This window comes from Alosa sapidissima, chromosome 9 (assembly GCF_018492685.1).
Source record: "Alosa sapidissima isolate fAloSap1 chromosome 9, fAloSap1.pri, whole genome shotgun sequence".
NCBI lineage: Eukaryota > Metazoa > Chordata > Actinopteri > Clupeiformes > Clupeidae > Alosa > Alosa sapidissima.
The window spans coordinates 14,735,358-14,762,467 of NC_055965.1; the positions used below are offsets into that span (position 1 = coordinate 14,735,358).

Genomic DNA, 27,110 nt, shown 5'->3' on the forward strand with positions numbered 1-27,110 from the left:
ATATTGTCCATATAATAATGCTATAACTATTACTATGCTTACATTTGTCTCTTATATTGTCCATATTTAATGCTGGTCTCTTATATTGTCCATTTTTTATTGCTGGTCTCTAGACTTTATCCCTGCACTGTTGGACTTATTTGCACTACCACCATGACACACACCTCATAGAGCACCTTACCACTGCATATTAAAAACACAGGGTCAGTCTCTGCCCTTTCACACAAGAGCCTCATGCTTATAAATCCTTAGTATATTCACGTGGATCCTTGATTTAGTATCCTTTACTGTCCTTATTAGTGGATTTGTTATTTTATCATCCTATTTTTGTTGTAGTGTATGTTGTGGTGTCTTAAGCTACTGGGACTTTGAATTTCCCCTTGGGGATCAATAACATATCTATCAGTCTATCTGTTATGTACCTTCCTCCAAGTTCCTGTGGTGGATTTAAAAATGAAAATGTTGCACACGGTGCTTTCATTTACATGACATTTCCATGTCAAGCACATGCCAGTTCAGTCAAATGGGAGATCATCAAATTAGGGAAAAGCAGAACTTCACTGATTTTTTTAGTACACAAGTTAAACACAAATATAGTCTGATAAACAATACAATACAGCTGTTTTGAACAAAAATTCAACAGTAGAGGTCAACTACATTTCTTCTATCCCAGATTCATGATCCATCCAAGTAAGTTCAGTAACTCAGAATAAATTCCATAGATTTAGGTGGTTCGCAAAGCTAAAATACAGATTTTTGCGACAGTTTAAGTTTACTTTTTTGCATCAATATTTAAAATAAATGAAGGTCATTTAGGGAGTTTGGTGCTTCATGACATTGATATAAGATGAGATTCATACCAAAAACCAAATATGATTCTCTACAACCTTCAGGGGTTGATACATGAAACGTGGCCTGTGCACCATGCAAAAACTAATTTTTCGTGAAACGATATCAAAATAATGTCATAGACACAGACACAGCGTTAGCCACTGTTATCACAGCGTTAGCCACTACTCATGACATCACAACTCTACCTCTCTCCTCTGCCCATCGTTCCTCCCCCTGTTCTCTTCCTGGCCCCTATTTCACTTGCCTATCTCGCCAAGGAGGCATATAATTATAAGGCTGTGGCCCATCAAAGGTGTTCTTGTTGTTTATAATCTCCTTTGAGTCTGTGTCAGGATTCATTACACCATTCATTGAACTTGACCTGTTTGCCCTCTCTTACCTCACTTTCGGTTATTGGTTTATAGATGCGGAATTATTTTCTCACAATTTCCTCACAATATGTTGTTTCTAGCGTAGTTAGAATATTTTATAAGACTGCTACTGTATGCACGCTACATGTGCAAAACAGTGGCAAAGTTTATTATTAACGATGTTGAGCCAAATGAGACAGACAAATACACTTTGTTCCCCTTTATTTTTAACTTGAAGAATGATGTGAAAAAGAAAATACAAATTAGGCCTATGTAAAAATGGATGTTTGAATGCTGTAGCTGGTTGGGGGCTGTAGAGCTGCTTGAGAGTGAATGAGAGCAGACTGGAATGGGAGAAGGAGCTTGGTCTTGTAGTCTGCTGGAATGCTGTTGGTGGGCTGGATGATCCTTTGTTGATGCCACAATTCCTTCTTCATTTGGATCAGCGACTGTTACAGTTTGTGTGTAGACCAGTATTCATTATTGCATTCTTCCAGCTTGGATGTTCACTTCAATGAATATTCCTGCGGGGGTGGGGCAAAAGGAAACATTACTAAGACATTTCCTTCCGGATTCTCTGAGGTTAATAAGTAGAGATGTTGGCCAATTTTTGACAATGATAGATAAATGCTATGTGTGTTAATGGTGTCCTCCAATGGTTTGCACCCACTTTTTTTGGCCTTTGTTGATGACGTCCCTGATGGTGCCTTGATCTTTCTGAGGGGCGAACCTGTCCACCATCTTGATAAGGTCAGGATGGCAAGCCAAGAATGCCAGCGTGTTACGGGCATGGGTTCTGTTTTAAACACAAACAATTCATCAACACCGATTTATTTACAATAAGGACATCAACACCAACTCATTAATAATGACAGCATTAAAACATTATTGTGATGTTTTTATATGTTAAATTAACATTCAAAATATGTTTGATACCACAAGGACTTTTCATAGGCATCGATACCATCAGCCACAATATTCTAATCTCTCGTCTGTGCTATTGGTGTTTCTGGCACAGCCCTCAATTGGTTTCAGTCATACCTCATTAACAGAAAGCAGTTTGGTCCACATCAGTCCCCTGTCACTCGTGGTGTCCCCCAGGGTTCTGTACTTGGGCCCCTCCTCTTTTTCATATACATCCTCCCATTTGGCCAGATTATTTGCAGCCACGGTCTCAACTTCCACTGCTATGCAGATGACATCCAACTCTATCTTACCACTCCCTCTCCCTCTGACCCCCCACCACGCTCCCTCACTGACTGCCTCTCTGACTTAAAATGATGGATCTAAAACAATTTTCCCAAGCTCAACACAGACAAAACCGAAATTCTGCTGATTGGCCCTAAAAGCATCCTCATCCTCACTCCCAACATTGATGGCTCATCTGTCCACTCTACCCCTGTTGTTAAAGACTTTGGCATTCAGCTTGACTCCACCCTTAGCTTTGATCCTCATATCAAATCACTCACTAAGACTGCTTTTTTTCACCTCCGTAACATTGCCCCTTCCTCTCTGCTAGTGAGGAGCCAGTACCAAAAAATGAGTGGTGCGCTACTTTGCGCTACCTGGCTAAAATCCTGGTGCGCCAGCAAGATCTACGTCATTTTGACGTCATGTTGTCGCGCTACCGGTCGGGTGCGTCGAGTATGTAGAAGCCTTTACACTCCTTCCCGCTCACTATGATCCTCTGACCAAAACCTCTTGGCTATCCCCCGCTCCAGACTCTCCACCCTGGGTGGCAGGTCCTTCAGTGCCTTGGCCCCCAAACTCTGGAACTCCCTCCCCCAACCTCTTCGTGCCTGTCCTTCTCTTCCTTTCTTCAAAGCACATCTTAAGACCTTTCTGTTTAATGATCACTTCTCCTCCACACCCAACACATAGCGCCATACAGATAACTTGTCTTTGTTTGTTTGTTATTGTGAAGTCCTACAGACTTTTGTGCCTGCCATGTAGTTACCTGCCCACAAGATGTCGCCATTCTGCCTTTGTGTGTTTTGTTTACTTGCTCCCCTTTCTTTGGTTAATGGAAACCCTTCTGTGATTGGAGGATTGGATAATTGGGGTTGATGTACCAGCCTATTTAAGATCCTGGGTTTTCTTAGTCTTTGCTGAGTTTTCCTGAGAGACACAGTGTGAGTACCCGTTCTTTGTCTGTGCTACTAATTCTTGAGCTCTTGTTTTTGATTTTGACTTCTGCCTGCATTTTTGAGAATTTGAAAAGCCTATTTTTTTGTGCTGAAATACCTTTTGTTGGAACTTTGATTTTTGACTGAAGACTTTTTGTTGTCATTGGACTGCTGGCTGTGAACTTTTGTTTTCGGGACGCTGGGAGCTTCCACTGAACTGAACTGAACGGAAGAACTGCATTTGTTGTATCCTGTGTTTTTTTGAAAGTAAAGACTTATCACAACTCATTGCTTCTCTGCATGTCTGTCCAAGATCCACCACCCCACAAAGTTCGTGACAGAAAAACTCAGCCAAGAATGGACGGAGCGGAGAAAGTACCACTCCCTGAACCGGATTATATGGACATATCGGAGCCAGTGATCGCCTCTGCCCCAGCACAGAACTTTGAAATCACCTTCCAGCACCTGGTGACAGCTGTCAACAGCCAAGAAGACACCATGCGCCGCCATGAAGAAGCCCTATCCCAGTGGGGGGCACAAATGCAAAGACATGCCGGTATGCTGAATGAAATCCACCAGGCCCTTCAACTGGCTCGGCCAACACCACCAGCCGCATCCTCCACCGAGCAACCAGCTTCCCACCCCACACCCAGCCGTGAACCCCGCCTGCCAACTCCAGAGAGGTTCAATGGAGATCCCAAGGGATGCAAAGGTTTCCTGACCCAGTGCCGCTTGTCCTTTGACCTCCAGCCTGCCGCCTATCCAACTGATCATTCCCGAGTGGCCTACATCATAACTCTTTTGACCGGAAGAGCCCTGTCCTGGGCCACCGCACTCTATGAGAACAACAGTCCTGTTTGCAGCTCTTTCACGGCTTTCTCCAAGGAGATGATGAAAGTCTTCGCACCTGACGTCAGCGGTCGCACAGCAGCCAACAAGCTCCTGCAACTTCGCCAGGGTCGCCAGTCAGCAACTGACTATGCCATCCAGTTCCGCACCCTAGCAGCTGAAAGTGGTTGGGGAGAGCAGGCCTTGCTCACAACATTTTACCATGGACTATCAGACCGTATTAAGGACGAGCTAGCCTCATGGGAAGAGGCTGAGAACCTTGAAGTGTTGATTGCCCGGGTTATTCGTCTGGACCACCGACTCCAGGAGCGTACCAAGGCCTCAAGAAGATTCCCCTCCTATGCGGTCCCAATCAATGACACCCCTGTTCCACAGTCCTCTGATGGTGGGCCAGAGCCCATGCAGCTGGGTGGCACTCGGCTGTCCCAAACTGAACGTGACCGGCGTATGAGGGAACGCTGTTGCATTTACTGTGGAAACCCGGGACACTTTCGGAATGCCTGCCCTGAACTAATGGGAAAAGCCAAGCCCCGTCCAGCACCAGGGGATCTGTGACGGGGGTGAACTCCTCTCCTGAGCTTTCAGCCTCTGGGTTTTTAACTCCTCTCACCATATCCTGGGGTCACCAGACACATTCTCTACAGGCACTCATTGACTCTGGCTCAGCTGGCAACTTTATGGATCTCTCCCTCGCACAACACCTGGAGATTCCGACATCTGCGCTCGATCCTCCTCTTTCTGTTACCGCTCTGGATGGACGGCCTTTAGGAGCAGGCCTGGTTGAATTGACCACCTCTACCATTCATCTGCAGATCGGTGACCACGAGGAGAATATCTCATTCCACTTGATCCAGTCTCCTGAGTTTCCGGTAGTCCTGGGATTCCCCTGGCTTACTCGCCACGACCCACGTCTCGATTGGAGTTCCTGCACTATCCGCGGATGGGGATCTACGTGCCACACCACCTGCCTTGTCTCAAGCTCCTGTGCATCATCTGTTCGTTCTCCCGAGTCAACCCGATCTCCTCCCGAGTCAACCCAGACGGCTCCTGAGTCAACCCGAGCACCGCCCGAACTGTCCAGAGTACCCCCAGAGTACCATCATCTGAAGGAGGTATTCAGCAAAAAGAAAGCAGCGACTCTACCGCCTCACAGGTCTTATGACTGCACCATTGATCTGCTGCCAGGCACCTGTCCTCCAAGGGGGCGCATCTTTTCCCTCTCTGCGCCAGAACGCATTGCCATGGAGGAGTACATCAAAGAGGCGCTGTCCACAGGCTTTATCCGACCCTCTTCTTCACCGGCTGGGGCAGGGTTCTTCTTCGTGGGCAAGAAGGATGGAGGTCTGAGGCCATGTATTGACTACAGGGGCCTCAACAAGATCACTGTGCGAAATCGTTACCCTCTCCCCCTCATGTCTTCAGCCTACGAACTTTTGCAGGATGCAACAATATTCACCAAACTGGATCTCCGTAATGCATACCATCTTGTCCGTGTCCGTGAAGGAGACGAATGGAAAACTGCTTTCAACACCCCTAATGGCCACTACGAGTATCAGGTCATGCCGTTTGGTCTCACAAATGCCCCAGCTGTATTCCAAGCTCTCATCAATGATGTCCTTCGTGACATGCTGGACAAATTCGTCTTCGTTTATTTAGACGACATTTTGATCTTTTCCAAGAGCCTTCCGGAGCACATCCAACATGTCCAATCAGTTCTCAATCAACTCCTCAACAATCATCTTTTCGCTAAGGCCGAGAAGTGTGAGTTCCATGTCCCTAAGGTCTCCTTCCTTGGCTACATCATTTCCGAGGGCAGAATCATGATGGATCCTAAGAAGGTGGAAGCTGTCAGGGATTGGTCAGTACCCAGTTCCATCAAAGAGACACAGAGATTCCTGGGGTTTGCCAATTTCTATAGGAGATTCATACGCAATTTCAGTTCAATCGCTGCCCCCATCTCTGCAGCCACTCGAAAAGACAATTCCCCCTTCTCATGGTGCCCTGAAGCCAACAAGGCTTTTGAAGACCTCAAGCAGCGCTTCACTTCAGCCCCTATCCTCTGTCAGCCAGATCCCACTCGAGCCTTCATTGTTGAAGTCGATGCCTCTAATGTTGGAGTTGGAGCGGTCCTGTCCCAGAGGTCCCCTGATGGCAAAGTGCACCCTTGTGCATTCTTCTCGAGGAAGTTGTCTTCATCTGAAGAGAATTATGACATCGGCAACCGGGAACTCCTTGCTGTTAAACTGGCTTTGGAGGAGTGGCGGCACTGGCTCGAGGGGGCTCATCACCCTTTTGTTGTCTGGACCGACCATAAGAACTTGGAATATATCCAACAGGCTAAACGGTTAAACCCCCGGCAGGCACGATGGGCCCTCTTTTTCAACCGCTTCAGTTTCACAATCTCCTACCGGCCAGGTTCCAAGAACATCAAACCTGATGCACTGTCTCGCCTATTCCAGCCAGCCAACCAAGACAGCCCCCCGGAGACAATCATTCCAAGATCCCAACTTGTTGCACCTGTCCGCTGGGAAATTACCTCTGTTGTCCAGCAAGCCTTAAACAACGATCCTGGCCCTCACACTCCCCCTGCAGGCCTCCTGTTTGTTCCTCTCGCTGCACGTGGGCAAGTCCTTCAATGGGGCCATGCCTCCCGTCTCACCGCCCATCCTGGATCCTCTAGGACACTTGAGTTCATTCAACGTCGCTTCTGGTGGCCGAATATGAAAAAAGACGTACAGACCTATGTGGCCAGCTGCCCAAACTGTGTCCAGGGAAAGGATCCACGTCAGAGACCCCAGGGTCTTCACCCACTGTGCATTCCTCGTAGACCTTGGTCACACATCTCTCTAGACTTCATCACTGGCCTACCAGCCTCAGAAGGTAACACCACTATTTTGGTCATAATTGATAGATTTTCTAAAGCATGTCGTTTCTTGCCCTTGCCAAAATTGCCTTCGGCCAGTGAAACTGCTAGACTTGTGTGTGACCATGTTTTTCGAGTTTTTGGTCTCCCCCAGGATGTTGTCTCTGATCGCGGACCCCAGTTTACCTCCTGCTTCTGGCGAGCCTTCTGCAAACTCCTGGGTGCTACTGTGAGCCTGTCCTCTGGCTTCCACCCCCAATCTAATGGGCAGACCGAAAGGCTGAACCAGGACCTGGAAGCAACCCTGAGATGTGTAGTATCTGCCAATCCATCCTCCTGGTGTTCCCAGCTTCCTTGGGCGGAATATGCTCACAACACCTTGAAGTGCTCTGCCATTGGTATGTCACCTTTTGAATGTCAATTCGGCTACCAACCGTCTTTGTTTCCCGAGCAGGAGGTGGATGCAGGGGTGCCGTCAGCCCAGCAGTTTGTGCGACGATGCCGGCGCACCTGGAGAATGGCCAGACGGGCTCTACTGAAAGCTTCCCAGCAATACCAGCAGCAGTCCAATCGGCACCGGAGGTTGGTCACCTTCAGGCCTGGCCAAAGGGTCTGGCTCTCCACTCGAGACCTTCCGCTGAGGGTGGAGAATCGCAAACTTGCACCCCGCTTCATCGGCCCTTTCAAGGTGGTTCGCCGGGTCAATCCCGTGGCCTACACCCTCCTCCTTCCCCGCTCCATGAAGGTCCACCCGACCTTCCACGTCTCCCGTCTCCGTCCGGTGGTCACTTCGCCGCTGCTTCCTGCCCCCAGGCCGCCGCCTCCTCCCCGGCCAGACCACCTACACTGTCAACCGGCTCCTTGATTCCCGCCGTGTCAGGGGGGGTCTTCAATACCTCATAGACTGGGAGGGGTACGGTCCGGAGGAGCGGTCCTGGGTGCCGTCCAGGGACGTACTTGACCGCGCTTTGGTGAGGGACTTTCATTGTCTGCACCCCGACCGCCCTGGGATCGTCAGGAGACGATCTTAGGCGGGGGGGTACTGTGAAGTCCTACAGACTTTTGTGCCTGCCATGTAGTTACCTGCCCACAAGATGTCGCCATTCTGCCTTTGTGTGTTTTGTTTACTTGCTCCCCTTTCTTTGGTTAATGGAAACCCTTCTGTGATTGGAGGATTGGATAATTGGGGTTGATGTACCAGCCTATTTAAGATCCTGGGTTTTCTTAGTCTTTGCTGAGTTTTCCTGAGAGACACAGTGTGAGTACCCGTTCTTTGTCTGTGCTACTAATTCTTGAGCTCTTGTTTTTGATTTTGACTTCTGCCTGCATTTTTGAGAATTTGAAAAGCCTATTTTTTTGTGCTGAAATACCTTTTGTTGGAACTTTGATTTTTGACTGAAGACTTTTTGTTGTCATTGGACTGCTGGCTGTGAACTTTTGTTTTCGGGACGCTGGGAGCTTCCACTGAACTGAACTGAACGGAAGAACTGCATTTGTTGTATCCTGTGTTTTTTTGAAAGTAAAGACTTATCACAACTCATTGCTTCTCTGCATGTCTGTCCAAGATCCACCACCCCACAAAGTTCGTGACAGTTATTGTGTTTCCTTGCCTTCCTACTATGTAAAGCGACCTTGGGTTTGAGAAAGGCGCTATATAAAATAAATAGAGAGACCGTTTAGGGAGAGTCAATCAATATACTCCAAACTTCTCTATCATCAAATTTTGAATTACAGGCTTAACATAGCCAAAACAGCTTTTAGTATTATACTCATTTTGATGTATAAAAGCTATAACTCTGAAACAATGCTTATTGAATGCTTATTATTTGCATTATTGAATGCTTGGCAAGAATGATTGCTTTGCTGCTTTCATTGTAATGTTTTTGTCTTACAGTGTCTTGTCCCTATTCTACGCCCATTTCTTGAGTTAAGTGATGGGAAGTGGCAGTGTCGACGCATGTCCCAATCAGATGGCATATAGGGCCCAGCCGTTACATGACTCTGGTTAGCTGTTTGATTTGTCTTCTTTTTTTATTTATTTGTTTTTATTTCAGCTTCGATACTCTTTTTGTAAGTATTCAGGTTATGTAATGAACCCCTAGATATTTCAACATTGCCACAGTCTCTCCCTGTGTTTGTGATATCATTTTGATCCAGTGGTGACATAAACTTAGAGCATCAGCCCATTTTTAAAGTACCTGCAGGCATGTCATTGGACAACGGGTTTTTCGAATTGGCATGTTTTGTACGGGCACTGCACTAGTTAATTTATAGTCACTACATGGACCAACATATTGTATAACATACTGTATAATGCACTGTGTAATATGTATACAGTGCAAAACATACAGTGTTTTCGGAATATGTTATTAACTCTTCATTGTGTTTTAACAGTGGTAAACATACAATTTCAAATCCACGGCACTGACAGATAATCCTATGTAGTATCGATATAGGAGATGACATGACTTTTAGATACCACATAATAAATTGATTAGGTTTGGTTAGCTGAGTTGTTATTATGAAACAAGAAGTATCACTCCCACCTGACTTCCTGTGCACTGTCGAGGGCCAGACAGCTGATGGAGTGGATGAAGCGGTCAGTCAGGTTCTTTTTGCCAGACAGGACGCGGGATGCCCCCATGATCTCTGCCAGTCTCTCCAGGAACTGTGCAGTGGTCTTCCTCACGGCCGCATTACGGTGCCTGTAGAGAACCATTGAGACAAACCAAGAGAAACACAGAGACAGAGAATGAGTAAGCCAGAGAACCAGAGGAGACAAAGAACCATATAGACCGTTTCAAGAGAGTTCCATTATCAGCATCATAGTTGCTCCCACAAGGCTTCCGTTTTAACCATATTTAGCCAGATAAACAGAGGAGACAAAGAACCACAGAGCCAGGAGAGACAGGTGTGAAACCAGGTGAAACAGAGACCAGTTGTTGAGGACTAGTAGAACTAGTATAGTAGTACTAGTAGAATTAGTATCAGCAGTACCACAGAGAACCAATAAACTTCAGGAAGTCTGAAGTAAAGGCTCATCAGGGTTCTCTCTCCCCCTCACCTGAGCCCTGTGTTGATGAGGGCGTTCATGCTGCGAGAGGGGGTGACATTGAGCACCATGTACCCCAGTGCCAGCTCCATGTCCTCCCTGATGAAGCCGCTGGCCTCTCCAGCTTTCGGCAGCAGTGTCTGGGCTGTGCCCTCAGCCTCTGTGTCCATGCCTCGCCCCAGGTGAGCGTGCAGGTGGGCCAGCGTAATCATGGCAGCGCGGGAAACCATCGAGCGCAGGTTCTTCACCTGGGTGTGTTGAGAAAGATAGAATGACAAAATGTTACAAGCTGTCTCAAAAATACATAGAACACAAAGAAAGTTTGTTACAACGGTGTTCTCATACTGTCTATAAAACTGTGTCCAGGCCTAACATGCATACATTGTAGTGGCACCAAGGCGAGTAAGCTTATTGAAACTGTGCAGTATAACTAAGTCATCTGAATACATATTCTCGGGTCTGAAACAGAACAAATGCAACATGAACTCCAGCTTGTTTTCCAGCAGAGAGCCTCTGACCTCGTGGTAGACGGCCAGACACATATCATGCAGCCTGGGCAGCAGCACCTCAGCGTGGTGCTGGGACAGAGACCTGATGGAGATCAGGGCCTCGATCTTCTGCTCCCTGCAGAAACAACAACACACACACAACTCAGAGGAGCATATACTTGACTTTAGCAGTCTATCTCCAGCTTAGCTCTAAAGTGTAAAGACCTTGCATAGGGTAGGCTGTCTTCATTAAAAGACACTCTTTGAACACAAATATGTCAATATGACTGTATCTTATCTTAGCTGAAAAACTATAATTTGTCTCAAGTAAATATGTTAAAGTAGCCTATCATAGCTAATAGCCTATAATTTGTATAGATTTAATGTGTTAGCCTAGCCTATTTTAGCTATACTCCCACCAGTCATCCTCTCTGAGCAGCCTGAAGGCCTGCAGGATGGCCTCCTCGGGACAGGACACAGGGGGCAGTTTGGCCAGCTCTGGGAGCTCCCTGATCTGCTGGGTGTTGCTTGTTTGCTTCTCTATCACTCTCTTCTTCTTCACCTCCTTACACTCCTTCACTTCTTCCTTCTCTGCCAGACACTCCACGGACCTTTGCTCTGGGAGGTCAAAGGTCAAATCTGTTTTGATTTGTAGATCCTATTCTTGTGTTGCAACCACAGCTATATCAGACAGTATGATCAGTGTGTGTGTGTGTGAGTGTGTGTATAAAATTGTTAGGGATATGTATCTAACTTTACTGACTTCACTGCTCACCTGTCACAGCAGTGGCCACACTAAGTGAAGCTGTCTTCTTGAGGCGGGGTAGTCTACTGACGAACCGTCTCTGATTGGTTACCTGGGGTTTGGCTGTCTCAGGGGGGGAGGGGACAGCATGGGCAATGGGTGGAGTGGGGGTGTTGAGGAAGGGCAGAGCGCGCAGTGCGGACGGGGTCCTGAGGTCCACAGGGCTGAGGCTGCTCGTAGAACTGCCTGCACGGTCAGAAGCGCTGGCATTGCCACTGAGGACACTGTTACAGCGGAGACTGGTGAGTCTGATCTCCTCAGCAACACACAGGGCCTCCAGTCGGAGGTTCTCAGGGATCTGGTGAACGTTTAGGGGTTCTAGCACACACCCCATATCCTGCTCCTGCTCTGACTGCATTGTATGCTTTACCGGGGGTTGACAACCGTTGATATGGTTTCGGTTACTGTTTATGTTGTCCTGTTGACTGCTGGTTTTCAGGCCAACATCTTGGACAGTTTTGATACAGCGCCTGGCCTTGATCTTCTTCGGCTTGTTGTTCTGACTTTTGCCTGTTGCCTTGTTGATGACAGGTGGAGCAGGCGCCATGCTGCCATTGGCAATGCCACCCGGTGCTATGTTGTGATGGAGTGGCATCAGTGGGTGAGCCCGATCAAGGCCAGTCAAATTCCTCCTGCCTAGGGGACGCGGAGCACCTCCTTGCGGAATTGCAGAGAGCCGTCTGTCACCTAGGATCAGCTGGACCGGGTCCTGACCCTGGGCAAGTGCAGGCAAGGAGGGGAATGAGCCACAGGACTGCTGCTGCTGGGCACGTGCAGGGGTGATAGGGGGCAACGGCTCATTCTGACCAGACGCTACACCGGCTCTGAGCGACTGGAGAGAGCCGCAGAGCATTGTGGGATTATGGTCTGGCAGCATCACAGGCACAAGATGAGGATGGAGATGCGGGTGAAACAGCTGATGATGACACTGTAAACAGGGAGGAGGAAACATGTCAAAGATGGCCGCCACCTGCACCCAACACCACGAACACATTCCCACACAGTTCTGTATATGAACCGAACATGAAAGTTACTATAAGTAGCCCATGGTATGATTTCTATAATTGATTTACAGCCAGATTGGGCCAAAGCTGTATTCGTATTGGCCTCAGAGAATATGGGCTATTAAATTTACATACCGGTAGTAGCTTAGGCTATATTGTACTACTATTAGATTTTATAGGGAACTCACACATGCCGGGAAGCAAGTATGGGAGCCGGTGTACTGCATCCGCTCCAGGTTTTCCCTCAGGAGCTGCTGCATTATGTGTTTCATCTCCTGGTTTTGGACATGGAGTCTATCCAACTCCTCTTTAAGGCTTTGGGAATCCATTGAACTGAAAATGTCCAATTCTCTGACTGGACCTACATTTCAAAATGGTGATGATAATGGGCTGAAATTAAACGTCCTGAACTTAAAATTATAATATGGTATCAAATTACGATTGAAAATATATATATATTCGAATATAATCGAAACGGAAAAAACAAGCGTGTATATCTAACTGAGAAGTTTCTACAAGTGACGCAAAGTAGTATGTTGGCGGAGGATGACAGCTGCGCTATTGTGAACTCACCATTATGACGCATTTTGGAGTTTGGTACGTCTGTGTCTTCAACAGACCATTCTTGAAGGTTCAGCAAACGAGTTCCATAAGCCTAGAGGTCACAAATCGCCTCTGTCCATAATTACATCTATAGATAACTAACCAATAAACATCAGTAATACAACCTTATGTAGCCTTCGTAGACTACCTTCTCAGGCTTGATAGCACGCAAATGAGTTAGTATCGATTATTAATTGATAGTCACAGACCTAGCTACATAACCTTGAGTTCAGTGAGTGATTAATTGTGCTAAATAGCATTATTTCACTCCAACAAACACGTAAAATCAACAGAACAAGAACAGTCATCACCCCTGTAACGCAATATGCCAAAGTGAAACCAAATTCCTGAATCTGCATTCTGAAGCTTATCCGGATGATCATGGAGAACAATCAAAATATGTTTACCTTCAAGCTTGTACAATCATTTGCAGTAGCCTACATCGGGCTGGTGGTTTTAAACTTTTATGTGAGCGGACACAACATAGACCAAATTACCCTATATAGCCCTCTAGTGGGGAGCAAGGATAAAACACGCTTCCACATGTTTTATTATCTTCCACAGGATGGAGTTTAAAAACGCTTTGTTCATTTAAAAATGTTTTTAACGTCAGTTAGTGTGTGTGCGTGAGAGAGTGAACAGTTTTAAAATGTTAGTAAAACTACATTAAGGAAAATAGCAATAATAAACAGCAATGTAATATCAATGATCAATAGCCGAATGAAAATAAAAACACCATAACCCATTAAAACATGTTATACTAGGCTATATAGTTTTCAAGACAATATAGGCTACCCATATATCTGGGAAAGTATGATGTGATCATCCTTGTAATAATTATATACACAATACTAAAAGATTTCTATAGCTATTTTTTGTCAGGGGTTAGCTGACACACCATCATCACTGTGTGATTTAAAAATACACGTGTGCACGAAGTGAACCACCTGCCGGATGTACTGCAAATGATTGTACAAGCTTAAAGGTAAACGTGTTGATTGTTCTCCATGATCATCCGGGTAAACTTCAGAATGCAGATTAAGGAATTTGGTTTCACTTTGGCAGATTGCGTTACAGGCCCAGGGTTGATGACTGTTCTTGTTCTGTGGTTGATTTTAGGCCTATGTGTTTGAATTTTGAAGTGAAATAATATCACATCATAGTCCTTAATTTAGCGGTTTAGCACATCACTCACTCAAGATTGAGTAGGCCTGTGACTATCAAATAATTGATACTGACTAATTTGCTTGCTATCAAGCCTGATCAGGTAGCTTACGTAAAGGCTGCATTTACTCAAAACCTAGCTTTAACCTAGCGTTTGATGTTTATTAGTTAGTTTATCTAGATGTAAATAAAGTAGGGTAACCAATATTGAATTTGGTGAATAGACAGGGGCTAGATTTATGGAACTCGTTTATTATAGGCTTTACCAAAGATTCTAGAGCAGAGTTCCTTTCTGTTCTAGGGTGCGTTCGTAAATTCAGTGACACCAAAGATCCTTGATAGCTCTGCTTTAACCCTCTCTGATGACACTCTGAAACTAGGGTTGTAACTAGTACTAGAGTCTTTGGCCTTTACACAGACGTCCCAGAACCCCAACATGCGTCATAATGGTGCGTTCACAATAGCGTCGCTGTCATCCTCCACCTAAATTTCACTTGTTTCAATTTCTCAGTTAGATATACACGCTTGTTTTTCCGTTTCAACTACATTGAAATATATTTTTAAATCGGAATTTTCCTCATTTGAAACCATATTATATTTTAACTTTAGCCCATTATCATCTCTATTTTCAATATCATCTCTAGCTCCAGTCAGTAAATTGGACATTTTCAGTTCAATGGATTCCCAAAGCCTTAAAGAGGAGTTGGATAGACTCCATGCCCAAAACCAGGAGATGAAACACATAATGCAGCAGCTCCTGAGGGAAAACCTGGAGCGGATGCAGTACACCGGCTCCCAGACCTGCTTCCCAGCATGTGTGAGTTCCCTATAAAATCGAATAGTAGTACAATATAGCCTAAGCTACTACTGGTATGTAGGTATGTACGTTAAATAGCCCAAATTCTCTGAGGCCAATACGAATACAGCTTTGACCCAATCTGGCTGTTAATCAATTACAGAAATCATACCATGGGCTACTTATAGTAACTTTCATGTTAAGTTCATATACAGAACTGTGTGGGAATGTGTTTGTGGTGTTGGGTGCAGGTGGCGGCCATATTTGACATGTTTCCTCCTCCCTGTTTACAGTGTCATCATCAGCTGCTTCACCCACATCTCCATCCTCATCTTGTGCCTGTGATGCTGCCAGACCACAATCCCACAATGCTCTGCGGCTCTCTCCAGTCGCTCAGAGCCGGTGTAGCATCTGGTCAGCATGAGCTGTTGCCCCCCATCACCCCTGCACACGCCCAGCAGCAGCAGTCCTGTGGCTCATTCCCCTCCTTGCCTGCGCTTGCCCAGGGCCAGGACCCGGTCCAGCTGTTGCTAGGTGACAGACGGCTCTCTGCAATTCTGCCACAAGGTGCTCCGCGTCCCCTAAGCAGAAAGAATTTGACTGGCCTTGATCGGGCTCACCCACTGATGCCACTCCATCACGACAGAGCGCCGAGTGGCATGGCCAATGGCAGCATGGCACCTGCTCCACCTGTCATCACCAAGGCAACGGGCGAAAGTCAGAACAACAAGCCGAAGAAGATCAAGGCCAGGCGCTGTATCAAAACTGTCCAAGATGTTGGCCTGAAAACCAGCAGTCACCAGGACAACACAAACAGTGGCCGAAACCATGACAACGGTTGTCAACCCCAGGTAAATACAATGCAGTCAAAGCAGGAGCAGGATATGGGGTGTGTGCTGGAACCCCTAAACATCTACCAGATCCCTGAGAACCTCCGACTGGAAGCCCTGCATGTTGCTGAGGAGATCAGACTCACCAGTCTCCGCTGTAACAGTGTCCTCAGTGGCAATGCCAGCGCTTCAGATCGCGCAGGCAGTTCTACGAGCAGCCTCAGCCCTGTGGACCTCAGGACCCCGTCCGCACTGCGCGCTCTGCCCTTCCTCAACACCCCCACTCCACCCATTGGCCATGCTGTCCCCTCCCCCCCAGAGACAGCCAAACACCAGGCAACCAATCAGAGACGGTTTGTCAGTAGACTGCCCCGCCTCAAGAAGACAGCTTCAGTTAGTGTGGCCACTTCTGTGACAGGTGAGCAGTGAAGTCAGTAAAGTTAGATACATATCCCTAACCCCCTCTTACACGCACACTCACTCACACACACTGATCGTATTGTCTGATATAGCTTTGGTTGCAACACAATAATAGGATCTACAAATCAAACTTAATAACACATTTGCCATGGCAGTGTAGAGATACAAACAGATTTGACCTTTGACCTCCCAGAGCAAAAGTCAGTGGAGTGTCTGGCAGAGAAGGAAGAAGTGAAGGAGTGTAAGGAGGTGAAGAAGAAGAGAGTGATAGAGAAGCAAACAAGCAACACCCAGCAGATCAGGGAGCTCCCAGAGCTGGCCAAACTGCCCCCTGTGTCCTGCCCTGAGGAGGCCATCCTGCAGGCCTTCAGGCTGCTCAGAGACGATGACTGGTGGGAGTATAGCTAAAATAGGCTAGGCTAACACATTAACTCTATACAAATTATAGGCTATTAGCTATGATAAGCTACTTTAACATATTTACTTGAGACAAATTATAGGTTTTCAGCTAAGATAAGATACAGTCATATTGACATATTTGTGTTCAAAGAGTGTATTTTATTGAAGACAGCCTACCCTATGCAAGATCTTTACACTTTAGAGCTAAGCTGGAGATAGACTGCTAAAGTCAAGTATATGCTCCTCTGAGTTGTGTGTGTGTTGTTGTTTCTGCAGGGAGCAGAAGATCGAGGCCCTGATCTCCATCAGGTCTCTGTCCCAACACCACGCTGAGGTGATGCTGCCCAGGTTGCATGATGTGTGTCTGGCCGTCTACCGCGAGGTCAGAGGCTCTCTGCTGGAAAACAAGCTGGAGCTCATGTTACATTTGTTCTGTTTCAGACCCGAGAATATGCATTCTGGGCCCGTATTCACAAAGCATTTTATCTTACCACTAGGAGTATTCCTAAATCACACTAAAAAAAATAGCTAGGAGTTTTCTCTTAAAAGTTATTCACAAAGCCTTTCAGACCTACTCTTAGTAAGGAAAAATGACAACTCCTAAACTAAGAGTGAGTCTTTGTTGCTATGGATAATGTCACTAATGTCTCTACTCATGCACGAGCTTGACTGAAGTGACCACTTTATTGGCTGATGATTGTAATGCAAGAATGATTCCAAACACCTCCCCTATGATGATGAGTGACAGGAGACAGGTCTGAGAATGTGTAGCCTAATGAGACATACGGATTGATGCAGTATCTTATCAACATTTGTAAATTAATCTGTCACCATATGCCTATGCCTACGTTTGCAAAGCGGAGAGAATTGTAATTTGATTCACAATGAAACATTATATTTAGTTTACATGTTGACAATGAGTAGTTTTGGTTGTTGGTGGCCTTATTGCATCCCTTAGTTATGCCTACAATGCACAATTGTTCCCTCGCGATTGGAAGCTCCATAGCCACACGCATTTCAAAACATCTGGCCATGAAATGCCACAAAAATCAGTTTATGAATAGGTCTTAGTGAGTTAAGAGTCCTCTCGACTTCTTTTAAGCTGTCCCAGACTTAAGTACTATTTTTAGGGCTAAAATGCAGACATCCCAACCTACAAAAAGCCATTTCAGGGAGGTACCCCCCCCCCCCCCACCCCCCCACAAAAAAAAAACAAAAAAAAAAAAAACATTAAATAAAATAATAATAATAAACAATAATAAGTAAATAAATATAAAAAAATACTTTAGCCTTCTTAGATACTGATTTTAGTAGTTTGGTCTTTATGTAGCTTTGGCAAATAGCCATCTAGTCCTGAATAATATGCTAATATGCACATTAAATGACACTTGTTAAACTCACCTCAACATGTCTTTTGCAATCATTTAACCCGCCATGGGCAATGCTAAAGTCACTGTTACAAACAGTGCAGCATGCAAGACTATCATTATTTTGAACTCTTATGAGACAAGGGCACACTTTCGTGTAGTCTGATGTGAAATGGGTCTTAACCCTTAAAGGAGTACCGTCACACCGGTGTGATGGGAATGTTGAGAAATGAACGTTCTAAAGAATATCTGGGTTCATTGAATTCAACATAGAATTTTAGAACCTTCAATTGTTGCGGAACTTAGAATGTTCAAAAACCTACACCTTTAAGGGTTAAATGTTCCTTTTTGGGGGGCACTCTGACTCTGCCATGACGCTCCTGTTCCTACTGAACTGAAACAGGCCAATCAGGATGCTCTCTGTCTTGAACAGGCTCACACGCACTACCTCCCTCTCTCTCCATCCCCGTCGTGTGCGCGATGCACACATGATTTGAAGTTTCGGTCTCGTGTGCGCGCTCTTGCTCGCTCGCGCTCTAGATTCCGGGAGATTTTATCTAATTTGCGGGCATCAGGGAGCCATTATCAATATGCGGGAGACTCCCGGAACTTCCGGGAGACTTGGGATGTCTGTAAAATGCTTCATGAATTACTCTTAGTGAAATTGAGGCGGAAGTGAAGTCAGAAGTGACATTCCCATTATTTTTAGTTGTTTCTCCTAAATTCGCCAGTTAGGAGTTACTTTTAGCCTTAAAATTCTTTGTGAATACGGGCCCAGATGACTTAGTTATACAGCACAGTTTCAGTAAGCTTATATACTTGTCTTGGTGCCACTACAATGTATGATCGTATTGGGCCTGGACTCACATTTTGACAGTATGAGAACACCGTTGTAACAAACTTTCTCTGTGTTTTATGTATTTTCAAGACAGCTTGTAACATTTAAAAAATTCTACCTTTCTCAACACACCCAGGTGAAGAACCTGCGCTCAATGGTTTCCCGTGCTGCCATGATTACGCTGGCCCACCTGCACGCTCACCTAGGGCGAGGCATGGACACGGAGGCCGAGGGCACAGCCCAGACACTGCTGCCGAAATCTGGAGAGGCCAGCGGCTTCATCAGGGAGGACATGGAGCTGGCACTGGGGTACATGGTGCTCAATGTCACCCCCTCTCGCAGCATGAACGCCCTCATCAACACAGGACTCAGGTGAGGAGGACAGAGAACCCTGATGAGCCTTTACTTCAGACTTCCTGAAGTTTATTGGTTCTCTGTGGTACTGCTGATACTAATTCTACTAGTACTACTATACTAGTTCTACTAGTCCTCAACAACTGGTCTCTGTTTCACCTGGTTTCACACATGTCTCTCCTGGCTCTGTGGTTCTTTGTCTCCTCTGTTTATCTGGCTAAATATGGTTAAAACGGAAGCCTTGTGGGAACAACTATGATGCTGATAATGGAACTCTCTTGAAACGGTCTATATGGTTCTTTGTCTCCTCTGGTTCTCTAGCTTACTCATTCTCTGGCTCTGTGTTTCTCTTGGTGTGTTTCAATGGTTTTCTACTTCTTAAGACATCGTAATGCAGCCGTGAGGAAGACCACTGCACAGTTTCTGGAGAGACTGGCAGAGGTCATGGGGGCATCCCGTGTCCTGTCAGGGAAAAAGGACCTGACTGACCGCTTCATTCACTCCATCAGCTGCCTGGCCCTCGACAGTGCACAGGATGTCAGGTGGGAGTGCTACTTCTTCTAGTTTCTAACCAAACCAAACAATCAACTTATTATGTGGTATCCAAAAGTCATGTCATTTGAAATGTCTAGGGGTTCATTACATAACCTGAATACTTACAAAAAGAGTATCAAAGCTAAAATAAAAACAAATAAATAAAAAAAGAAGACAAAGCAAACAGCTAACCAGTCATGCATCGGCTAGGCCCTATATGCCATCTGATGCGGACATGCGTCGACACTGCCACTTCCCATCACTTAACTCAAGAAACGGGCGTAGAATAGGGACAAGACACTGTAAGACAAAAACATTACAATGAAAGCTGGAATGGCTGTAACAAGGTGGAAAACAATCATTCCAGCCAAGCATTCAATAATGCAAATAATGATCATTCAATAAGAGTTATAGCTTTTACACATCAAAATGGGCAAAATACTAAAAGCTGTTTTGGGATAGGTTTAAGGCTATGTTTACCTGTAATTCAAAATTTGATGACAGAGAAGTTTGGAGTAGATTGGTTGACTCTCCCTAAACGTTCTCTGCAATAAGTGATATGTTCTCTGCAATAAGTCAAGTGTTTTCAGCTAATGTGCCAAGCATGTCAAGTGTGATGTTGGTCAAATGATTCTACTCCAGTCTTTAATAGAGTGTGTGTCTCATGCCCTCTTGTAATGAAATGAAAACAGGCATGCAGTTCTGCCTATGAAAAGTCATTGTGGCATCAAACATATTTTGAATGATAATTTAACATATGAAAACATCACAATATTGTTTTAATGCTGTCATTATTAATGAGTTGGTGTTGATATCCTCATTGTAATTAAATCGGTGTTGATGTATTGTTTGTGTCTAAAACAGGACCCATGCCCGTAACACGCTGGCATTTTTGGCTTCCCATCCTGACCTTATCAAGATGGTGGACAGATTCGCCCCTCAGAGAGATCAAGGCACCGTCAGGGACATCATCAACAAATGCCAAAAAAAGTGGGTGCAAACCATTGGAGGACATCATTAACACATAGCATTTATCTATCATTGTCAAAAATTGGCCAACATCTCTACTTATTATCATTTAACCTCAGAGAATCCAGAGGGAAATGTCTTAGTAATGTGTCCTGTGTCCTTTTGCCCCCCCCCCCTGCAGAAATATCCATTGAAGTGAACATCCAAGCTGGAAGAATGAAATAATTAATACCGGTCTACACAACCCTGAACATTTTGAAAAATGTGCTTTTCAATCACCTTGTTGTGATCAAAAAAATGAGAATGTGTCTTAAGCAATACACCATCCCTACATAGTCGCCGATCCAAATTCCATCATCTAGACCAGCAGAAGCCCACCAGCAGCATTCCAGCAAGACCAAGCTCCTTCTCCCATTCCAGTTTGCTCTCATTCACTCTCAAGCAGCTCTACAGCCCCCAACCAGCTGCAGCATTCAAACATCCATTTTTACAGAATTTGTATATTGTTTCCCCCCCCCCCACATCTTTCAGTTTCTTTTTTCTGAAACAAGTTGAAAATAAAGGGGCAAAAGATCAGTGCCTTTGTCTGACTCATTTGGCTCAACTTTTAGTATGATACATATTTTTGTTGCAGAGCCTGTCAAAGAGTTGTTTGTGAATTAAGTGCTTGGTTATCCTCATTTGATGTCACCTTAATCATCTAAAACTGATAAAAAGGTCATACCTTTACCTGTGACAACAATGTTACGTGGTGCAATAGCAAACTTTCTGGGCACACATCGGCAATGTCAGAAATGCCATTATCTGTATTCTAAGTCAGTGTAACACCAAAATGATTTTGAAACTGTTATATTTAGTGGTGGATTATGAGCCACTGGGCCCATACACAAAAATGCCCCCACAGTTAAGCTAAAGGGTCCAGGTGCATGCTCCCCTGAATAATAATAATAATAAAAAACTGAAATGACAATTTTTGTGGAAAGAGAAAAATAGGATAGAATAGGAACTTCACACAGAGACTTGGGCTTCAGGGCCCCTGGGCCCGTTAGTTCAGTTCAGTAATCCATCCCTGGTTATATTAAGTTAAAAGGAACTACATTGTAGTGTTTTAATGGGTTTTAAAGCAGCACAATTTACTTGATTTGATTGTGTACGTTGTGTTGCTTCATTTTATGTGCAGGGACCCTATTCATACTATGACTGGTCCTCAGTACTTGCACTGTTAGCCATTTGGGCTGTAAGCGCTAAAGCCAGTCAAACTCGGTACTCCTTTGATCAACGTAATCTAGCTCTTGGGGTGGTGTTTGTCTTGTCATTGTGAAAAAGACACTGGGTTCAAATTACTCCGGAATTACACTTTAATTTGATCTCATTTGTGACACACCGCATCCCACAAGTACTATAAAGAGACAGATCAAAGTAGTATCTGTCATTGTTTAACATGCAATCCTGACTTGAATCATGCTTGGCTGATTATGCAATCCAATTTCCAGTCAATAAGGATCTATGAAAAAAAACATCTCTCTTTGTGTGTGATGAGGATGACAGACCTGCTCGGGCCGCAGAGCCGTTTAGTCCATGTACATTTTTTTATTCGGCAAAACTTAAGCCCTTTTGATATTTTGCCTGACGTGGCTATATTTAAAAAATGTTGCCTCCCAAAAAATGTAGCCTCCCCACTCATTATGGAGCTGATGGACCTTCTCAGACCGCCACTTGCCAGGCTAACGCGGCAGAATTTTGCTTTAAGCCCTGAAGTCCAGCTATTTGCAGCGCTAAGATTTTTTGTTACAGGGTGCGTCATCAAGGTCGTGGGAGAGGGCTACGCCTAAGCAAGACCTCGGTGTGGAGGTGCGTCCACACTGTCACCAACGCCCTTCTGCACCATGCCGGGAATTACATCCGGCTGCCGGCAACACGTCAGGAGGTCCAGGAGGTGCACCAGGGCTGTCATGCCATTGCTGGCATCCCCAGAGTCTTGGGCCTTGGCACACTCATCCCTATCGCCAATCCATCAGTGATTGATCAGGCGTACATATCGCGAAAGGGATACGCGGCCATAAACGTGCAGGCTTGAGGCAAGGCAGCTTTTGATTGCAAATGTTTTTGGTTGATTTATTTTTTCTTTTTGGATTAACTTGCTGAGCTATCATTAGCCATCATCCATGATTGAATGGACCTTTCTTTTGATTCGTATTATGATGGAATTTTTAGTTTTCTGAAAAATAAACGGGAGTTTCAAACCTCGCATCCATTAAATGTTCTGTGTGTGATTCTAGTCCTTTAAACCTTTACTCTATCATGCCATTGTGTCCATTCCATAAGTGCTCTATGCAACTCCAATCATTGACGTGCTTCACTTAAGGTTGGCAAAGGAGCCTACACTTTAGAATTTCTGAGTCAAAAGTTGACATATGCCCAAATTACCACGTCACATTGCTGATTCATTGTCATTCATTTATTGGGCATTGAGCGCAGGTCACTTGGTTGTCAGAGGATTCCCTTTCCGCTGCTTTGCCTCATGCATATGTAACCTGCACGACGAGGGAAGGCCTGTGCTTGTGCGGGAACAGTCTAGTTCTAAACTCTAGGTTCAAGAGGAGACTGGTTTAGGTTTTTACTAGACCACAGTTCAATGACTCACCCCAAGACAACACACCACTCTCAAAGATTCTTCTTTAAATACAAAATATATTTATTTTAACATTCAAATATCATTCAATTCACTCTATGCAATCATATATTATTCTATTCTAAGGTATCAGTGGAAATATAAAAAAAAAACTATTGTGATATATATATATATATTAACTATTTCATTTGACTGTATATATTATTGATATTCTATTTAAAATCTATTTATAGTCTATTTAAACCCTATTTGATATACCCTTTATTTATTGATCTATTTTAATCGTTATATGTTATACTATTTTATTTGACTCTATATTCAATTTATTACTATTGCTACTTATTTGATTTATATACTTATGGTATCAAATCACTTTTCCTTGTACAATAAAAATAATTCTTAACATATAACTATGATATCAGTTTATCAGAAGTGCCGGCACTTAGGTAACTTTTCAATAAATAATTCCCTTGAGATCTCTGAACTTAAAATAACAAAATAAACATAAACCCCCAAAATAAAAGAGAGTGCACGCAAAATAAATAAATAAAAAAGAATGGTGGATGTAATTCCTTAATGTCACAGTCCGTGGGTGTGGGTGTATTTGCCCAGATCCTACCACAGTCACTGGGTGAAAAGTGGATGAAGGCGGGGGTTCAATTTCTCGGAATATTGCAAGGAAGAATGGCGATGAGGATGGTCCAGGGAGGGGTATCACAGCAGGGAATTCGAGGTATCCAAGGCGTAGACACAAATGGTCCAGGGAAAGGGTATCACAGCAGGGAATTCGAGGTATCCAAGGCGTAGGTCAAGGAGTGGTTGAAGGGGTAATCAAAAAACCAGTCAGGATTCAAGTGATTAATACATTTTCATCTGTTACGATGGTCCAACGAGGTCTTTGTTCAGGAAGTGGTTTATCAGGATTGAAGCTTTTTCGGTCAAAAGAATGTGTTTGATTTCTGTTTGGTCAATATTATTCTTGTTTTGATTAATATTCTTCTTCTATCTTTCCGTATCGTTCTCCTATCCGTTCCGACGTCTGTCTTTAATTTGAAGTAACAGTTAGCAGTTGTTTATTATTGTTTGAACCCGTCTCGTGCACCCTCTCGGGGTCACCAGAGAACTATTGGTACATCACAATAGGCAAGTTGGCTATCCATGTGGGTTACATTCTCCCCCTCTAAACCGCATCAGTCTCTGCATGCGTCTAAAAGCTATTTAGTAGTGATAAGTTGGCTATCCATGTGGGTTACACATAGTCTTACGCATCGTCAAACACACAGATAATGTCCATCACAAACTAATGTCTTTATGCAGCCTCTTCAAAACGAGCCTTTATATCTGAATGTGCACTTAGATTGACACTGCTTCATTTCCTTGTGGATAAATATGGTATCTCATAGACAGAGCAAGATTTTACACGTAGGCAATGGCAATAGAGAATCAGTTGTTGACTCATTAAGGATGACATACAATCTTGTTGATGATGCATTTTCACTGATGTGACTGTTGCTCAGCATCTATAAAGACAAAGACATACCAAAATCAGATTAGGAACTGTGAGGAAAGGAACATCAAAATCTATAAGCCAAGAACAACTGGCTCACCTTCAGCTGGCAGCAAGATTGGTACCGAGATTGAGGGCCTGTTGAATTGCGCCTCTGATAAGGCATGCTGCTGCTTGGCTCTCTTCAGCTCCAGAGACTGGCGAACGAGCTCATTTGCTTTGGTCAACTGGTGCTGAATGTCCTGCAACACGACCAACTTCTCCTTTTCAATGTTCACCAGGAGCATGAGGCATGTTCAGAGTCACCTTTTCTAATGTCAATCCTCCCAGGGATTCCATGTGAGACTGTGTCTCCCATGATCGCCAGTGCCTTCTCCTCATGCGCTGTTAAGGGTTGCACCGAACTGGTCCCTGCACCTGACCTCGCCCGGTCTCTACGGACAGCAGAACCTCTCACCTTAACCTGGCTTGAAAAATCATGACATTTTTTCCCTGACGTCCTGCCTTGGTGTGCCTGATCCGGAGGCAGCCATCTTCCTTGCTATGTCACACCATAGCTTTTTTTTTGTTGCTGTTGCATTAGTAAAAGTTATTCTGAAAGCTGGAAAACAGTGTCACCTTGTGCAAGCTCACCTCGTCCAGCAAAACTTCAAGTTCCTCTGACGAGAAGCTTGGTGTCCTTTTTTTACATTGCTTCCCCACCATATTCTGTATCTAACTCTCTCTCTCTGTTAATTGTAGATAGGATGCTTTTTATTGAAAACATTAACCAATGACAATCAATACCGCGTTAAACAGAAGTACCTGCAGCTGCTTGCCAATCAATTCTGATTGCAGGGCTCTACACTAACATTTTTTTCAGGAGCACTTGTGCGCCCAAGTTAAAAAATTTAGGAGCACAGACAAAAATTTGGGGGCACAGTCAGTTCTGTACTTAACTTACACATAATCTAACATTATACTGCAGGTAACAGTTAAACATGCCAGTGCACCAATTGCGAATATTAAGAATGACTGACAACATTTAGGCTACAGGAAGGATTTTAAAGATCAGTGACTACTTTATTTTCAGTCTGTTCTATTTTCCTACATTTTGTTAATGTAAAATAATATAATACATTGCCATATTTGCATTTAGCCTGTATATCAAGTATCCTGCCAAATGTAGGCTAATTTATTTATTTGTGAATCCATCTATAGCTAATCCAAATATGCCCATGGTGACCTATCTGACTGCATACTGCCTAATACTACTACTAAAACAGTCCATTTTCTCTTCCACAAAAATGTTTTATACTTTTAGTTTTTATTTGAAATATCTGCATTGATGGGGGCAGTAGGCAAACGTTAGGCCTACTTTCGTTTTGCACTTCAGCTTGTATTCGGTGTAAACAAACAAGCATGCGTGGAAGCCTGGAGTTGTCAGTAGCGTTCTACCTTTGAATAAAATGGGAGTATTACGGGAGGCTACTTTTATGCCGGTTCGCTACAGCTATATTTTGCATATTGCAGCCAATAGCCTACGTCAACTGGGCTAAAAGGCATGTTAGGTTACCTTTCCTTCTCTCACTGCATTCTCAGAATCTCATCCTGTTCCTCCTATATCCAATGAATTCGGTGGATAGAAGAACTAATTTCTTCAATCTTTGCATCTTGGCTGGCTAGTCTAACTTTCCGCTTTTTCTGCGCGCTCTTGGATTTGATAGAAGCGACAACTAGCGAGTCACAACGCGAAACTGCTAACGTTGATGGGAGGTGTAGTTTTTATGCTGCATTCGCGACGTGATTCTATGGTTTGCACCAGTAATGTTTCTCGATGTTGCGGTGTATTTTGTAGACAAATATTAACATGGTTAGAAGTCATTCGCACCAGTGCGCCTAAATATTTTTTTTGCACTCGCACGGCATCATTTTTACTCGCATGTGCGAGTGAAATGGGCGCACTGTAGAGCCCTGGATTGTAAAGTACCTTACCGTTAATATAAAAGTTTATTATACGGCTCTTCACAATGTTAGTAGAACGCTTTATTGACTTGAATGGGTTTTCCCAACGTTCTATGGTAAAATAAATTCATGTAATTACCGCTGCAAACATATAATTACCGCTGTCAATGGCAACGGATTTTGTGCTGCTGATCATATCACTCCGCAAGTATTCCGGTCACTTCTTGCATTGGAACTTCATTCAAAAGTGAAAGCAGACGGTTGATCAGCTGTGTTCTAAAGAATGTTTGAATCAAGTTTAGCGTGTGTTGCGAACTATTTGTTTCTCAGCAAAAGCCACGACGAAACAGTAACAATGAAGTGT

The 27,110-nt window shown here is 44.4% G+C and overlaps 2 protein-coding genes across 2 annotated transcripts; one reads left to right on the forward strand and one right to left on the reverse strand.

Moving 5' to 3' along the window:
• Positions 1-1,424: 1,424 nt before the first annotated feature.
• Positions 1,425-12,892, reverse strand: LOC121718273. Its single transcript, XM_042103217.1, has 8 exons — positions 12,578-12,892; positions 11,356-12,313; positions 11,000-11,198; positions 10,611-10,716; positions 10,105-10,340; positions 9,587-9,745; positions 1,873-1,998; positions 1,425-1,726 (listed from the first exon to the last, which is right to left on the reverse strand). The coding sequence occupies exons 1-8, from the start codon at positions 12,716-12,718 to the stop codon at positions 1,714-1,716; spliced, it is 1,938 nt and encodes a 645-aa protein (XP_041959151.1). The 5' UTR covers positions 12,719-12,892; the 3' UTR covers positions 1,425-1,713.
• Positions 12,893-14,540: 1,648 nt separating this feature from the next.
• LOC121718271 lies at positions 14,541-21,239 on the forward strand. Its single transcript, XM_042103211.1, has 8 exons — positions 14,541-14,973; positions 15,246-16,200; positions 16,396-16,594; positions 16,878-16,983; positions 18,943-19,178; positions 19,544-19,702; positions 20,559-20,684; positions 20,846-21,239. Exons 1-8 carry the CDS (start codon positions 14,833-14,835, stop codon positions 20,886-20,888), a joined length of 1,965 nt encoding a protein of 654 aa, XP_041959145.1. The 5' UTR covers positions 14,541-14,832; the 3' UTR covers positions 20,889-21,239.
• Positions 21,240-27,110: the final 5,871 nt, after the last annotated feature.

Excerpts from the sequence above, each read along its gene's own strand:
- LOC121718273 (XM_042103217.1), bottom strand. The coding sequence starts at position 12,718 with ATGGATTCCCAAAGCCTTAAAGAGGAGTTGGATAGACTCCATGTCCAA. Across the intron at positions 11,199-11,355 it reads TGTGGCCACTGCTGTGACAG|AGCAAAGGTCCGTGGAGTGT; the intron begins GTGAGCAGTGAA and ends TTGACCTCCCAG. Across the intron at positions 10,717-10,999 it reads CTGCTCAGAGAGGATGACTG|GGAGCAGAAGATCGAGGCCC; the intron begins GTGGGAGTATAG and ends TTGTTTCTGCAG.
- LOC121718271 (XM_042103211.1), top strand. The coding sequence starts at position 14,833 with ATGGATTCCCAAAGCCTTAAAGAGGAGTTGGATAGACTCCATGCCCAA. Across the intron at positions 19,703-20,558 it reads GACAGTGCACAGGATGTCAG|GACCCATGCCCGTAACACGC; the intron begins GTGGGAGTGCTA and ends TGTCTAAAACAG. Across the intron at positions 20,685-20,845 it reads ATCAACAAATGCCAAAAAAA|AATATCCATTGAAGTGAACA; the intron begins GTGGGTGCAAAC and ends CCCCCCTGCAGA.